We start from the raw sequence: 14,850 nt of genomic DNA, 5'->3' as shown, positions 1-14,850 counted from the left end.
TAAATAAATCTTTAAAAAAAAAAAAAAAAAAAAAAACTTGTACCAGTATGTAATAACATGTTCTAACAGTGTCTTCTACAACCTTTTGCTGTAGCAAAGACTATACAATCTTTTTATTTTATTTTTTCCGACCCTTCTCTCTCCAGCCCTGCTCCGGCCATTTCTATTTCATATATGTGGGTACACTGTCACTCTCTTCAGACACAGCACAAGATGACATGGGATGCCCATTACAAGATGGTTGTGAGCCATCATGTGGTTGCTGGGAGTTGAACTCAGGATCTCTGGAAGAGCAGTCAGTGCTCTTAACCGCTGAGCCACCTCTCCAGCCCAAGACTATACCATCTAATTGTTCCTCAGTAAGTGGATGGTTAAGTCAAATCAGGTCTATTCATAAAGTCCCTGAAAGAACAGGGTGTGTTGAATGGACTGCCATGCTGCCTTTAAAACAATGGGCTAAGTGAGAATTGCCACAGTAAGGCCTCCCTGGAATCACACTCCTACTCAGAAGACAAGACAAGAGGCTTGCCGGTAGTGGTGGCGCACGCCGGTAGGATTTGCTGAAGGAGGCAGAGGCAGGAGGATCACGAGTTCGAGGCCAGCCTGGACAAGAGGCTTAGGAGTAGCCCAACCTGGGCAACATAGTGAGACCTGTCCAATAGTGAGCGTGAGCATGATTTATAGTATGCTGCCATTTATGTACCCACACTGAGTATGATACCATCTAAGGTAACAGCTTATCAGGGTAAGACCAGAGGTTATATCTTATAGCAACAAGACTGTTTTAACCACATGCACATTTTACTTAGTGATTTTAAAATTAAGGCCTAAAACTTTTTAAAACTGGTTGAAGGCCTTGATTTTAATTTTGGAGTATCAACAAATATTTCCCTCATACAGAAAGGGGTTAAAACCCTGGCAATAAAGCTAGGAGCAAATGGTTCATGCCTATAATCCCTACAATTCTGGAGGCTGAAGCTGGAGGCTAGCCTAGGCTACACAGACCAGCCTGTGCTATAGCTCTCACACACATAAAATGTTAAGGAAGAAAGGGAGGAAGGGAGGAAGGGAGGAGGGGAGGGAGAGAGGAAGAGAGGGGTGGGGATGACATAGGCCTTTAATCCTAGCACTCAGGAGGAAGAGACAGGTGGGTGGATGGATCTCTGTGAGTTCAAGGACAGCCAGGTCTGCAGAGCAAGTTCCAAGACAGCCAGAGAAAGAGAAACCAGAGCCACACAGAGAAACCCTGTCTCAAACAACAACAACAAAACAAACAAAAAAGACAGACAGACAGCTATCTATCATGAGAGCACTCTCTGGAGGGCAGCATCACCTGGCTGGAATGCCCTGAGCCTTCCTTCTTTTCCCTTTGGTTTTCTCAGCCTGCTCTTCACCATCCACTTCATCTTCCTTTACTAATTCATTGACATCATCTTCACTGTACTCTCCACCTGAAATCAAAGAACAGGGCAGTCAGACAATTGCAATGAAGATTTTTCACAAAATATTAAGAATGAAGTCTGAGCCAGTTATGTGCACCTGATGCTCAGAACTTTGGAGGTGGATGCAAGAGAACCAGGAGTTCAGACTTGTGCTTGGTTACCAAGAGAGGCTGAAGCCAGCTGGGCTCGATGAGTCCGTCTCAAACATACAAACAAAAAATTCTAAAACAACGGTAGTAATAAAACAAAACAAAGGCTGGCAAGATGGCTTAGCGGGTAAGAGCACTGACTGCTATTCCAAAGGTCCTGAGCAACCATATGGTGGCTCACAACCACACATAATGAGACCTGACACCCTCTTCTGGTGCATCTGAAGACAGCTACAGTGTACTTATTTATAGGAATAAATAAATCTTTGGGCCAGAGAGAGTGGGGCCAACCAGAGTGAGCAGAGGTCCTAAATTCATTTCTCAACAACCACATGAAGGTTGACAACCATCTGTACAGCTACAGTGTACTCATATACATAAAAATAAATAATAGGGCTGGTGAGATGGCTCAGTGGGTAAGAGCACCCGACTGCTCTTCCGAAGGTCTGGAGTTCACCAGCAACCACATGGTGGCTCACAACCATCCGTAATGAGATCTGACTCCCTCTTCTGGAGTGTCTGAAGACAGCTACAGTGTACTTACATATAATCAATAAATCTTAAAAATAAATAAATAAATAAATAAACCTTTAAAAAGGGCAAAAAAACCCTCCATCCCCTTTTTAAGATAAATATTTCTGGCCAGGTGTGGTAGTCCATGGCTTTTATCCTAGCACTCTGGACACAAAGGCAGGAGGCTCTCCATGAGTTCGAGGCCAGCCTGGTCTACAGAATGAGCTTCAGGACAGCTATGGCTACACAGAGAAACCCTGTCTTGAAAAACAAAACAAAACAAAAAAGATAAATATTTATTTATTAAATAATGCAGAAGCAATGTCACTGAAGTAACAGTGAACATCACTGAAATTCAAGTGGTAGTTTCAAAATATGATTTACAATATAAAGGGTTTCCTGGAGGGGAGGAAAAAAGTTAGCTTAATTCAGGCAAGTAAAAAAAGGTGGAGACAACATCCAGCTGTATCAGAAGTCAGGACACTAGTTAAAACTATGTCAAATTACTATGTCATATTAGTCCGGCAGTGGTGGTGCACACCTTTATTCCCAGCATTTGGGAGGCAGAGGCAGGTGGATTTCTGAGTTCGAGGCCAGCCTGATCTACAGAGTGAGTTCCAGGACAGCCAGGGCTATACAGAGAAACCCTGTCTTGGAAAAAAAAAAAAAACTAAAAAAAACTATGTCATATTAAGTTCAAGTCCAGTCTAGACTACTAAGTGGGTTCCTGGACAGCCAGCACTACACAGAGAAACCCTGTCTAAAAAAGACAAAACAAAACAGAAACTTAAAAATCAGGGCTGGGCCTAGTGGTGCACATGTTTAATCCCGGCACCGAGGAAGCAGAGTCAGGTGTTACCTCTGTGAGTTCGAGGCCAGCCTGGCTTACAGAGAGAGTTTCAGGACAGTTAGGGCTGTCTAGAGAGACCCTGTGTCAAACGAAACAAAACATCTCAAGGAAAACAAAATCATAGGATCACATATCATAGATTCCATAATTATGTAAAACAGAGGGTTGGAGAGACAGATGGCTGCTCAGAGGCTAAGAGCATAGACTGCTCTTTCGGAGGCCCAAGTTCAATTCCCAAGATCTGTCCAGGCTCACAACCACCTGTAAGTGCAGATGCAGAGGAATCCAACTCCTCTGGCCCATGTGGGTACCTACACTCCTGTGAATACACCTCAACTCTGACAGAGAAACACACACACATATACACACACAAACATTCTAAAAAAGAGGAGTAAAACTTCAGTTATATCAAGCTGTCAGATAACAAATCAGAAAAGTGATAATATGAATAGGAATTATATTCATTTTTCAAATTTATTGTTGACAAAAGTCAGCATTGCTGGCATTTGGGCACATCAAAAGCTCTAGAGGTAGTACCATACACATTACTTCTTAAAAAGACGTTTTAGGGCCGGGCGTGGTGGCGCACGCCTTTAATCCCAGCACTCGGGAGGCAGAGGCAGGCGGATTTCTGAGTTCGAGGCCAGCCTGGTCTACAAAGTGAGTGCCAGGACAGCCAGGGCTACACAGAGAAACCCTGTCTCGAAAAACCAAAAAAAAAAAAAAAAAAAAAAAAAAAAAAGACGTTTTAGAATGTTATGTGCTTGTGTGTGTGTGTGGGGGGGGGGGGGGTGTAGGGCTATGTGCATATGTGAGTGCAGATGCCAGAGGTACCAGGGATTGCTAGCTGCCCTGTGTGGATGTTGGGAACCAAACTTGGGTCTACCACAAAAGCAACTCACTTTCCTAATCTCTGAGCCATCTCTCCAGACTCAGCGTAGACTTCTTCGGTTTTGACAGACATATTTTCATTCATCCTGGACGCTGTCTTAACTAGGGTTTCTATTGCTGTGATAAATAAAACGCCATGACCAAAAGCACCTTGAAGAGGAAAGGGGCTTATTTCATCTTACAACTTACAGTCCACCATGAAGGAAGTCAGGGCAGGAACCTGGGTTCAAGAACCGATGTAGAGGCCATGGAAAAATGCGTTTTACTCACCTGCTCCCTTATAGCACCCAGGACCGCCAGCCCAGGAGTACCACCACCCACCTCACCCATCAGTCATCAAAGAGCGCAGGCTTGCCAACAGACTGATCTGCTGGGGGCGTTTTCTAATTGAGGTTCCCACTTCCCGAATGACTCTAGCTTGTGTCAAGTTGACATAAAACCAGTCAGCAAGCGGGCGGTGGTGGCGCACACCTTTAATCCCAGCACTTGGGAGGCAGAGGCAGGTGGATTTCTGAGTTCGAGGCCAACCTGGTCTACAGAGTAAATTCCAGGACGGCCAGGGCTATACAGAGAAACCCTGTCTCAAACAACCAAAAAAAAAAAAAAAAAAAAAAAAAAAAAACCAAAAAAAAACAAACAAAAACAACCAGCAAGCAAGAAAGCATGGATGGGGCTAAGTTGTTCAGAGAGAACAAATGAAGAGACAGACGAGAACAAAAAGCCCTGGAACCATAAAATACACCTTTCTAGCTACACACTTTCTTTCCTTTCCCTTCTTTCCAGGAGTATTTCTGTTTGGGTTTGGTCTTGTTTGAGACAGTCATGTACCCCAGGCTGGCCTCAAACTCACAATGCAGCTGAGACTGGCCTTGAACTTCTGATCTTCCCACCTCTATGATAAGATTACAGAAATGTGGGATCACACCCAGGTGCCAAGTAACACTGGCCCCAGCTTTTTCACGACAGAATCTTCTCAATATGTCGTCAATGGGACTTATTAAACTAAAAACTGGATGTAAGAGTTTTGCTGCATGATGTGATGCAGGCAAGGATCCTCAGGTTCTCTCTCCCATGCCATTATTCCCGCTTCTACTGCCCAAGGTTTAGCTTTCATCCCTCATCTCGTCCCTCCACAACAGAGGAAGCATGGGGCTCAGAGGAGCATGGCCCATAAACCATCTTCATCATCTGCAGTCATCTATGACAAGTATTCTTTCTCCGCTCCTTTCTCATCTTGTTGCTGTGGTACCCATTGCTATGGCTGTGGCTCACAGGGTATACATGGAGCAGGAGGGAGAGGGTGAAAGGAGCCCTGGGCACATGCGGCTAGGCCTTCTCCAGCTGCTGCTCACCTCCCAAACTTTGCAAGGTACCTGTGAGGAGCGCTACAGGGAGATGCCCAAGTAACGCCTGCTCAGCTAGCTCAGCTGCTCCTTCCTTCCTTCCTTCCTTCCTTCCTTCCTTCCTTCCTTCCTTCCTCTCAACAGAGTCTCACTAAGCACCCCCAGCTAGTCTGGAACTCACTATGTAAACCAGGCTAGCCTCAAATTCATCTCTGAGCCTTCTGTCTGCCTGCTTCTACCTCCCAAGTGCTGGAATCAGAGGCGTGTGCCACCACGCTGAGCATCCAGACTTGCTTATGTTTTCTGATCCTCAGCCTTTTCAAAATGGACATGCAAAAGCACACGTCCTGAAGCAATGTGTGAGTTAGTAGTGAGTTACCAGTGAAGGGTTTAAAAGGTATGTGCACACAAAGGGCATTCATGAATGGGAACTAGCTAACCTCTTACTAAATGGTAAATCACTGAGGTCCTTCTCTGAGCTTCCTCACAACTGAGAGCAGAGAGCTAGAGAAGAATGTTCCTTCTCATCCTTCCTACTCAACATCACAAGTGTCAAGTACAGCATGTCAAGCTAAAGAAACGTAAAAGAATCACAAAAAACTTAGCCTTGACATCATTATCTACCTCGAGAATCCTGTGGAATCTACAAAACCCTGACGTATGAGCTTAACAAGTTTGAAGAATGCAATACTTTAGCATGCCAAAGTAGTGTGTTCTCATGTTTTAACAACCAATAAGCAACTGGAAATAAAAGACCTACACAGACATGACACTGATCACAGACTGGTAAAGATTGTTAAGTTATCAATTCTCCCCAAACTGGCCTACAGACTCGGTACAATGCCCAACAAAATCCATGCAAGCATCTGTGGAGCAACTGGGGCCAGGTGAGCCCTAAGAGAACCTCTCTGGGTGGAGGCAAAGTACCGGGAGAAGGGGACAGTAACTACCATAGTGCAGGAGGTCTAACCCAGCTCAACATAATAACTAAGATTCCAGGGCTGGAGAGATGGCTCAGTGGTTAAGAGCACTGTCTGCTCTTCCAGAGGTCCTGAGTTCAATTCTCAGCAACCACATGGTAGCTCACAGCCATCTGTAATGAGAGTTGATGCCCTCTTCTGGTGTGTCTGAAGGCAGTGACAGTGTACTCACATACATGAAATAAATAAATAAATCTTTAAAAAAACAAAATCTAAGATTCCAGAGAAACTAAACAGAAACAAAAGTCTGGGGAGCAGCAAATCTGGCTCCCTGACTGCAAAGACATGCCAGTGTCTAATGATGGTGATGATAGCGATCTCTAGCATCAGGAAAATGGGAGCAAAGGGGAGATTTCTTCTGAGACAAACAGATCCACTAGATACAGATCCACTAGATATCAAACCAAGATACTGCACAGGTGAGACAAGCCCTCCATCTCTGAGCTGCAGTTCCAGCCCACAAGACAGACTTATGGCAACACCGGCATCAAGCAAGTGAAGCAACACGGTCACAATTCTGATGGAAAATTGCTTCCAACCTAGAATTCTGTTATCAACCAACCATCAAACAGGCCTGAGGTAACGTTCAGACATTCCAGGTCTCTGGATAATGTCTCTGCCAGGCATCCTTCCTCAGGAAGCCATTACATATTCTCTTCTCATCTTGGTGGAACACAGCAAAAACCAAGACCAGGCACAGTAAACACAAGGAGATCTGAGGCTGGCACGGTGGCACACACCTAGAATCCTTGCAAAGGTGGAGGAGGAGGATCAGAACTCAAAGTTACACCAGTTACATACGGACTTCAGGGCCAGCTGGCATATATGACACCTTGTTGAGAGAAAGAGGGAGAGACAGAGACAGAGCAGACAAAGACAGACAGAAACACAGACAGAGAGACAGAGAACATGAGAATACAGAGAAGGAATAAAGGAGACCCAAAAAAGTAGTCATGTCGCTGAAAGACCCGAGGTTTAAGGTTCCAAAAGGCAGAGAGAAACCACACCAAGATAAAGCAAGGCCAAGGCAGAGATCAACTTCCAAGAGATGGAGATTAAAAACCCAAGGAATCTAAGTATGCTAGGAGATGACTTTGGCAATTTTGAAAGCCTAGAGTCAAAGTAACACTAAGTGCACGGGCAGCTAAATTAAAGCGGGAACAGAGAATATACCAATAGGCATTGCCACCAAGCCTGACAACCACAGCTCTAGCTCTGGAAGCAACATGGTGGGAGGAGAGACTCAATCCTTCCATGTTATCCTCTAACTCGTACATGCACACCCCGGCACACACGCTAGAGCACACACACAACTTGTAAAACAAAACATTCATTAATACCAGAGAAAGGTAGTCCAGTTACAGCAATCACGTGGGTCAGCAATGACCAAGGCGCCCATAGAAGCAGCAAGAAGATAAACAGGGACTACCTATCTAATCAAAACAGGGACAATGGCAGGTAGGAGAACTGGAGAGGGCCTGAAGGTTGGAGAATGGATGGTGGAAACAGGAGAATGAACCCTGAGTGCTAAAAAGAAACTCAGTGGGCCGGGCGTGGTGGTGCACGCCTTTAATCCCAGCACTTGGGAGGCAGAGGCAGGCGGATTTCTGAGTTCGAGGCCAGCCTGGTCTACAGAGTGAGTTCCAGGACAGCCAGGGCTACACAGAGAAACCCTGTCTCGAAAAACCAAAAAAAAAAAAAAAAAAAAAGAAACTCAGTAAGTAGGAATAAAGTCAAAAGAAACTAGCAAAGTCAGACTACGGAAGGAGAGAGCAGTCTCCTTAAACGGACTTTAAATATCTGACATGACATTCAACAGGCACACACGCAGGCAAAACACTCGAACATAAAATGCAATGTAAAAATCAGCTTAGCAGTCAAGAGCCCTTGCTGCTCTTACAGAAAGAACTGGAGTTCCATTTCCAACCCATGACAACCACCTGGAAGGAATCTAAGTTCTTACTGAACACCCCACACCCTGCGGCACTCATGTGCATGCCTTCCTGTGCTGCCAGAGGCCAACCTAGAGTGTCATTCCTAAGAAAGCTGTCCACCTCTTTTGAGAAAGGTCTCTCACTGGGCTGGAGCTCACAGATTAGGCTAGGACGGCTGGTAGGAGGGCATCCTCCCGGCTGTTTCTTCCCAGCACTGATAGTATACGTAAGTGTTGAGCATTTACAGCAGGCATTTTTACCACATGATCCTATAAATTGAATTCAGGTCTTCATGCTTGCAAGGCAAACATTTTACCAACTGAAGCATCTCCCCAGACTCATTTGCTCTCCCAGGACAGGGTCTTACTACATTATCTTGGCGGGCCCGGAATTCACAATGTTGAGCAGGCTATTTTCAAACTTACAGCAATCCTCCTGCCTCAGAACCCACCAAGTTTCTGGGTTACAGGAGGCTTATATCACCATACCTAGCACAACATAACTTTTTGATTGGATGGATAAATAAGAATGATGTGTGATATGTATGTGTTTGTGGTGCTTAAGGAAGATGTGGGCAGGCATCTTGTTTTAGACTCTCCGTCTTCCTAATGCTGCCACCCTTTAATAAATAGCCTCATGTTGTGGTGACCGCCCCCCCCCCCCCAAACCATAGATTTTTAGAGAATTGCCAGCTTTCCAAAACTCAGTTGTCTGCCTACTTTATAACTTGTTTGTTACTACTTTATTTTGTTGCTACTTTATAACTTAATTTTGCTACTGTTATGAATTGTAATATAAACATCTGTGTCTGGATGGTCTTAGGCCACCCTGGTGAGAGAACTTTCTATACCTAATGTTTTTGAGACAGTGTTTCTCACTGGACAGAAGCTCACTAAGCCAGTGAGATCCCGGGATTGCGCCTGTCAACATTCAAAAGGCCACAGTTAGAGGCACCCACAAGATACCTCCAGCTTTTCTGTGGGTGCTGGGCATCTGAACTCAGGATCGTAAGCTGTACAGCTAGCTTTCTCATCCACAACTCCTAGAGTTGCTTTTCGCCTAAGCAACTATACTGGAATAAATAACTATGGAAACGCCTAAGCCAGGGCAAGGTACAAGATGAGAAGGGGGTACGTTTTGGTATTAAGATATACTGGTTGGCAGAGCTGGCTGAGGTTAAGAACACGGGCTGCTTTTTCAAAGGGTCCACTTTCAATCCCTATCCCTGATTCAAGGGTCCACAATAGTCTATAATTCGACTTCCAGGGGATCCTATGCCCTCTTCTAGGCTCTGAAGACACTAAATATACATGTAGATATATACAAATAGATGTGCATGTAGGCAAAACACTCACACACACATAAATGTTTAAAAGATTTGTCTGAGCTGGGTGGTGGTGGTGCACGCCTTCAATCCCAGCACTTGGGAGGCAGAGGCAGGCGAATTTTGGAGTTCGAGGCCAGCCTGGTCTACAAAGTGAATTCCAGACAGCCAGGGCTATACAGAGAAACCCTGTCTCAAAACGACCAAAAAAAAAAAATTGTCTGGACCTCGCATAAGCTGGATTCTTAGTGTTCACCTTTACCCCACCCCAAGAAAAGAAGATAGCTAGGCCATTAAGAGTGTGCGCTTCACTTCCAAAGGAACTTTGGTTCCAGAGTTGGGCGGTTCACAACTGAGTGTAACTCCTTCACCTGAGGACCCGATACTCCCTTCTGTCCTCTTTGGCCACCTGAATGCACCACCATACATACACAAAAATAAGGGGCTGGCGAGATGGCTCAGCTCTACAACCACCTGTAACTCCAGTCCCAGAAGCCCTAGGCACGCACATGATGCACAGAGACTGACAGACATTCAGGAAAAACACTGATATACGTGCCATAAAATCTCTAAAAATAAAACGTTTGAAAAAGTTCTTAAAAGAGGGCGATGGGTAGCTCCTGCAAAGAGGCAAAACACATTATCACATGGATTTTCTAACAAGCCGATCCCTTCCGAACCCAGACGCGGACAACTGAGTTTCGGACTTGGAGGAGGAAGCTGGCAATTCCCTAAAAACAATCTCCAATGTCCGGGTCGGCTTCCAGAACCAGCGGGTAGGTAGTACGCTCAGCCTGCGGGCTTCACGCGCTTGTTCCCGCGCTCCGAGGGGGCGGCGGCCCAGGACAGCAGCTATGCAGAACCGACACATGCGTGTTCCAGGCCGCCTGAGGACCCGGGTCCTCCGGAACTCCGGAGCCCACGCCCCGCGGGGGCCTCGCGATCACGAGGCCCACGCCCTGGGGACCGTCCGGGAGAGTCTCGAGTGAGGTGTGAAGCGTGGGAACCACCCTCCTTTCGCCTCAGGCCGAATCGCTCACCGGACGGCAAGTAGTCCTCATCCTCGTCCGATGTGGAGAAGTCTTCCGAGTCGAATTCCTCCATGCTGCTGTCACTTGGGGCCTGCTACCCACACGACTGCGGCCACTGCCCCCAAATAGCGAAGCTAGATATAGAGCGAGACCATAGGGGTACAGGACCAGCAGCTAGGGCCGCCCAAGAGGCGAGCGCACATGCGCAGGCAGTGCCACGTGGTCAGAGACGACACTTCCGGCTGGTGCGATTGGTCAGTCTACACTCACCCGGCCCTTGTGGGATTCCGGACCCCCACCTCTCAGAAGCGATGCATGCTGGGGCTTGTAGTTTTCAACCGTACCGTGCATCCTTAATGGAGAATGGCTTATCTGCGGAAATAGTTCTTTCTCTTTATATTTGTCTTTTTATTTTGAAATTTGCTCACAAGCTAATATTTTTTGAAACTCTAAAATCAGAGATTAAAATGTCGCTCCCGGATATGCTCAGCGAGTAAAAACTGAGAGCTGAAGAGATAGATGCTAAAGTTCCCATCAACTTTTGAGCAAAGTTGAGGCTCCGCCTTCTTGATTCAATTCTCTCGCTAGAATCGAATCCTTTAATGCAGTTTAGTGCCTTTTCCCCTGCATTTTTTTTTTCTGGGTGATTTTGCTGCCTAAAATTGCTCCCAAGAACACTACCGAAACTCTGTCTAATATTCTAAGTGCAAGAAGACTGCGACGCTCTTTCCTGAGAAACTCTGTCTGTTAAGTATGCTACATTCAGGCCTGAGTTACAAGTACTGTTGGCAGTAAGTTCAACATTAATGAATCAACAATCCGATAATCACTAAAAGACAAAAGGAAATCCGCTTATCTGTGAGGGAAGCCACTACACAAAGTGCTAGATTGACACATTTGAAACAACGGGAAAGATGGATGGAAAAGCAGTTAAATTTGTATGTGAAGCCGGGCGTGGTGGCGCACGCCTTTAATCCCAGCACTCGGGAGGCAGAGGCAGGCGGATTTCTGAGTTCGAGGCCAGCCTGGTCTACAGAGGCTACACAGAGAAACCCTGTCTCAGAAAAAAAAAATAAATAAATAAATAAAATAAAATAAAATAAAATAAAATAAAATAAAATAAAATTTGTATGTGAGGATTGGCGAGACAGCCCAAAGGTTAACAGTACTTGTTGCGGGCTGGAGAGATGGCTCAGTGGTTAAGAGCACCGACTGCTCTTCTGAAGGTCCTGAGTTCAAATCCCAGCAACCACATGGTGGCTCACAACCATCCATAAAAATATCTGATACCCTCTTCTGGTGTGTTTGAAGACAGCTACAGTGTACTTAGATATAATAATAAATAAATGTTTAAAAAAAAAACAAAAAACAGTACTTGTTGCTTCTGCAGCAAAACTAGGTTCGGTTCCTAGCATCCCCAACATGGCGGTTCACTACTGCTCTGGTTCTGACTTCAATGGGCACCAGGCATGTACGTAGTACAGGTGCAGCAGGCACCTTCGCCCACTGAGCCATGCCCCTAGTCCCTCAGAAATCACCTTCTGCCAGGCGTGGTGGCACACGCCTTTAATCCCAGCACTCGGGATTATTATTATATTATTATATTATTTTTTAAACTGTGATGAAAATGTAATGCATACTGTACTGAGAATAATCGAACTCTTGGAGCACATGAAGGAGGAAGATGTGGAGGAAATCTTAGCAGAGAAATCGGTAGGAACAACCAATAGGAAATCTTAGCAGAGACATCAGGAGGACCAACCAATGCTCTGGATGAGTGGGTAAAACCTGGTGGGAGTTGACCAATGGGATGGCAATGGGAATCAGCCTAAAAGTTCACAGCCATCAAAATATCAGTGTGGAATACATCTAAAGGGGGCTGGGGAGGGTGACGTAAAAGAATGTGACCCAATGCTTACTTGTGCCCTCAAATTTAAGCATGTCACCTCCTCTGGCCCTTATGCTGAGATGCTTAACAGAATGAGGCAGAAAGCCCTGTGTGGTGATGGCACACGATTTTAATTCCAACACTCAGGAGACAGAGACAGGGAGATCTTTGTGAGTTCAAGGCCAGCTTGATCTTCATAAAGTGTTCCAGGTCAGTCAACACTACATAGTAATACTCTTTCTAGAGGGGCAGGGGGTAGGAGTTTTTGAAACAGGGTCTCTCTGTGCAGCTCTGGTTGTCCTGGAACTCACTATGTAAACCAGGCTGGCGGTGAACTGAAAGATCCGCCTGTCTCTGCCTCCTGAGTGTTGGGATTAAAGACTTGGGTTTGTGCCTCGCTGTGATACTCAATTTTTAAAAAATAATTTAAAAAGAAAAGATAAAGGAATGAGGCAGGAAACAAAGCAGAAAAGAATGGTGCAAATTTTCAGGCAGGACTGGGAGGGAGGGGAAAATGCTTACGTCATCACGTCATCATGTCACCTCATAAGCCGCGAAAACCGAACACCTCGGGTAGAACTGCTGGAAGCTGACGTGTCCGGCTCTTCCTCTCCACCAGAATAAGCACCACCTATATGTCCCTTGGCTTTCAGGAAGCAAGCCAAAGTTGAGCAGGTTAGCCACAGTGGGCTAGCTGACCCACTGCATCCTGCAGTACGGCCGAACATCGGCATCAAGTTTGTTTTTTTTGTTTTTGCTCTTGTCTTACTTTTTTTTTTTTCTAAGATTTATTTGAGCCGGGCGGTCGTGGCACACACCTTTAATCCCAGCACTTGGGAGGCGGAGGCAGAGGCAGAGGCAGACCCATTTCTGAGTTCAAGGCCAGCCTGGTCTACAGAGTGAGTTTCAGGACAGCCAGGACTACACAGAGAAACCCTGCCTCGAAAAACAAACAAACAAACAAAGATAAAAGATTTATTTGGGGGCTGGTGAGATGGCTCAGTGGGGAAGAGCACTGACTGCTCTTCTGAAGGTCCTGAGTTCAAATTTCAACAACCATATGGTGGCTCACAACCATCCGTAATGAGATCTGACACCTTCTTCTGGTGTGTGTCTAAAGACAGCTACAGTGTACTTACATATAATAATAAATAAATCTTTTTATTTATTTAATGTATATGAGTACACTGTAGCTGTCTTCATACAAACCAGAAGAGGTCACGGATTCCATTACAGGTGGTTGGTTGTGAGTCACCCTATGATTGGTGGGAATTGAACTCAGGATCTTTGGAAGAGCCGCCAATTCTCTTAACCGCTGAGCCAGCAAACAGAAGCTTTCAATATTATTATATATAACGTTTTTTTTCTTCTTCTTCTTTTTTTTTTAAATATTTTTCATTAGGTATTTTCCTCAATTACATTTCCAATGCTATCCCAAAAGTCCCCCATACCCTCCCCACCACTCTCCTACCCACCCATTCCCACTTTTTGGCCCTGGCATTCCCCTGTACTGGGACATATAAAGTTTGCGTGTCCAATGGGCCTCTCTTTCCAGTGATGGCCGACTAGGCCATCTTCTGATACATATGCAGCTAGAGTCAAGAGCTCTGGGGTACTGGTTAGTTCATCATGTTGTTGCACCTATAGGGTTGCAGATCTCTTTAGCTCCTTGGATACTTTCTCTAGCTCCTCCATTGGGGGCCCTGTGATGCATCCGATAGCTGACTGTGAGCATCCACTTCTGTGTTTGCTGGGCCCCGGCATAGTCTCACAAGAGACAGCTCTATCAGGGTCCTTGCAGCAAACGTTTGCTGGTGCATGCAATGGACGTTTTAAGAGCTTACTCTTTGGATTGTTTTTTTCTTGGAATTCATTTGTGCACACCACTGTGCTTACTGTGAGGACTGCACAGTGTGTCGTGCTTTTTTGTTTGGGGTTTTTTTTGTTTGTTTGTTTCGAGACAGGGCTTCTCTGTATAGCCCTGGCTGTCCTGGAACTCACTTTGTAGACCAGGCTGGCCTCAAACTCAGAAATCTGCCTGCCTCTGCTTCCTGAGTGCTGGGATTAAAGGCATGCGACACCATGCCCGGCTTTTTTTTTTTTTATAAATGTATTTATTTAATATATGTAAGTACACTGTAGTTATCTTCAGAAACACCAGAAAAGGGCATCATATCTCATTACAGTTGGTTGTGAGCCACCATGTGGTTGCCGGGATTTGAACTCAGGAACTCCGGAAGAACAGTGCTCTTTAACCACTGAGCCATCTCTCCAGCCTGTGTCATGCTTTCTATACTGTTTCTCATTACCTCATGACTATGAAAAAGTACAGCTTCAGCACAGGACAGTGTCTTACATCTAAATGCTGCGAGTAAAATGTATTTACTAGAAAGTGCCCTGTATTTATAAGGCTTCTGAACAAAACAATCTAACACACACTTGTGTGTTGGTCCCCTGACAAGTGACCAGAGACTCAGAGACCTGACCCAGTGGCACTCAGTATTT

General features: G+C 45.4%; 1 protein-coding gene across 2 annotated transcripts in view; it reads right to left on the bottom strand.

The window, feature by feature from the left end:
• Cfdp1 (chromatin remodeling protein CFDP1) overlaps positions 1-10,671 on the bottom strand; it is an 87,245-nt gene extending 76,574 nt beyond the window's left edge. For both annotated transcript variants that reach the window (XM_021170342.3, XM_085843563.1), the window contains exons 1-2: positions 10,467-10,671; positions 1,334-1,451 (exon numbers count right to left, since the gene is read on the bottom strand). In XM_021170342.3, coding sequence (XP_021026001.1) covers positions 1,334-1,451; positions 10,467-10,530 — 182 coding nt within the window. In that variant the 5' untranslated portion in view covers positions 10,531-10,671. The remainder of the gene's footprint in view (positions 1-1,333; positions 1,452-10,466) is intronic.
• Between the last annotated feature and the right edge of the window lie 4,179 nt (positions 10,672-14,850).

This window comes from Mus caroli, unplaced genomic scaffold (genome assembly GCF_978045245.1).
Source record: "Mus caroli unplaced genomic scaffold, Mus_caroli_1 scaffold_10, whole genome shotgun sequence".
In the NCBI taxonomy this organism is placed as follows: domain Eukaryota; kingdom Metazoa; phylum Chordata; class Mammalia; order Rodentia; family Muridae; genus Mus; species Mus caroli.
The sequence above is the reverse complement of the archived record's forward strand: the minus strand, read 5'-3'. Positions and strand labels throughout refer to the sequence as shown.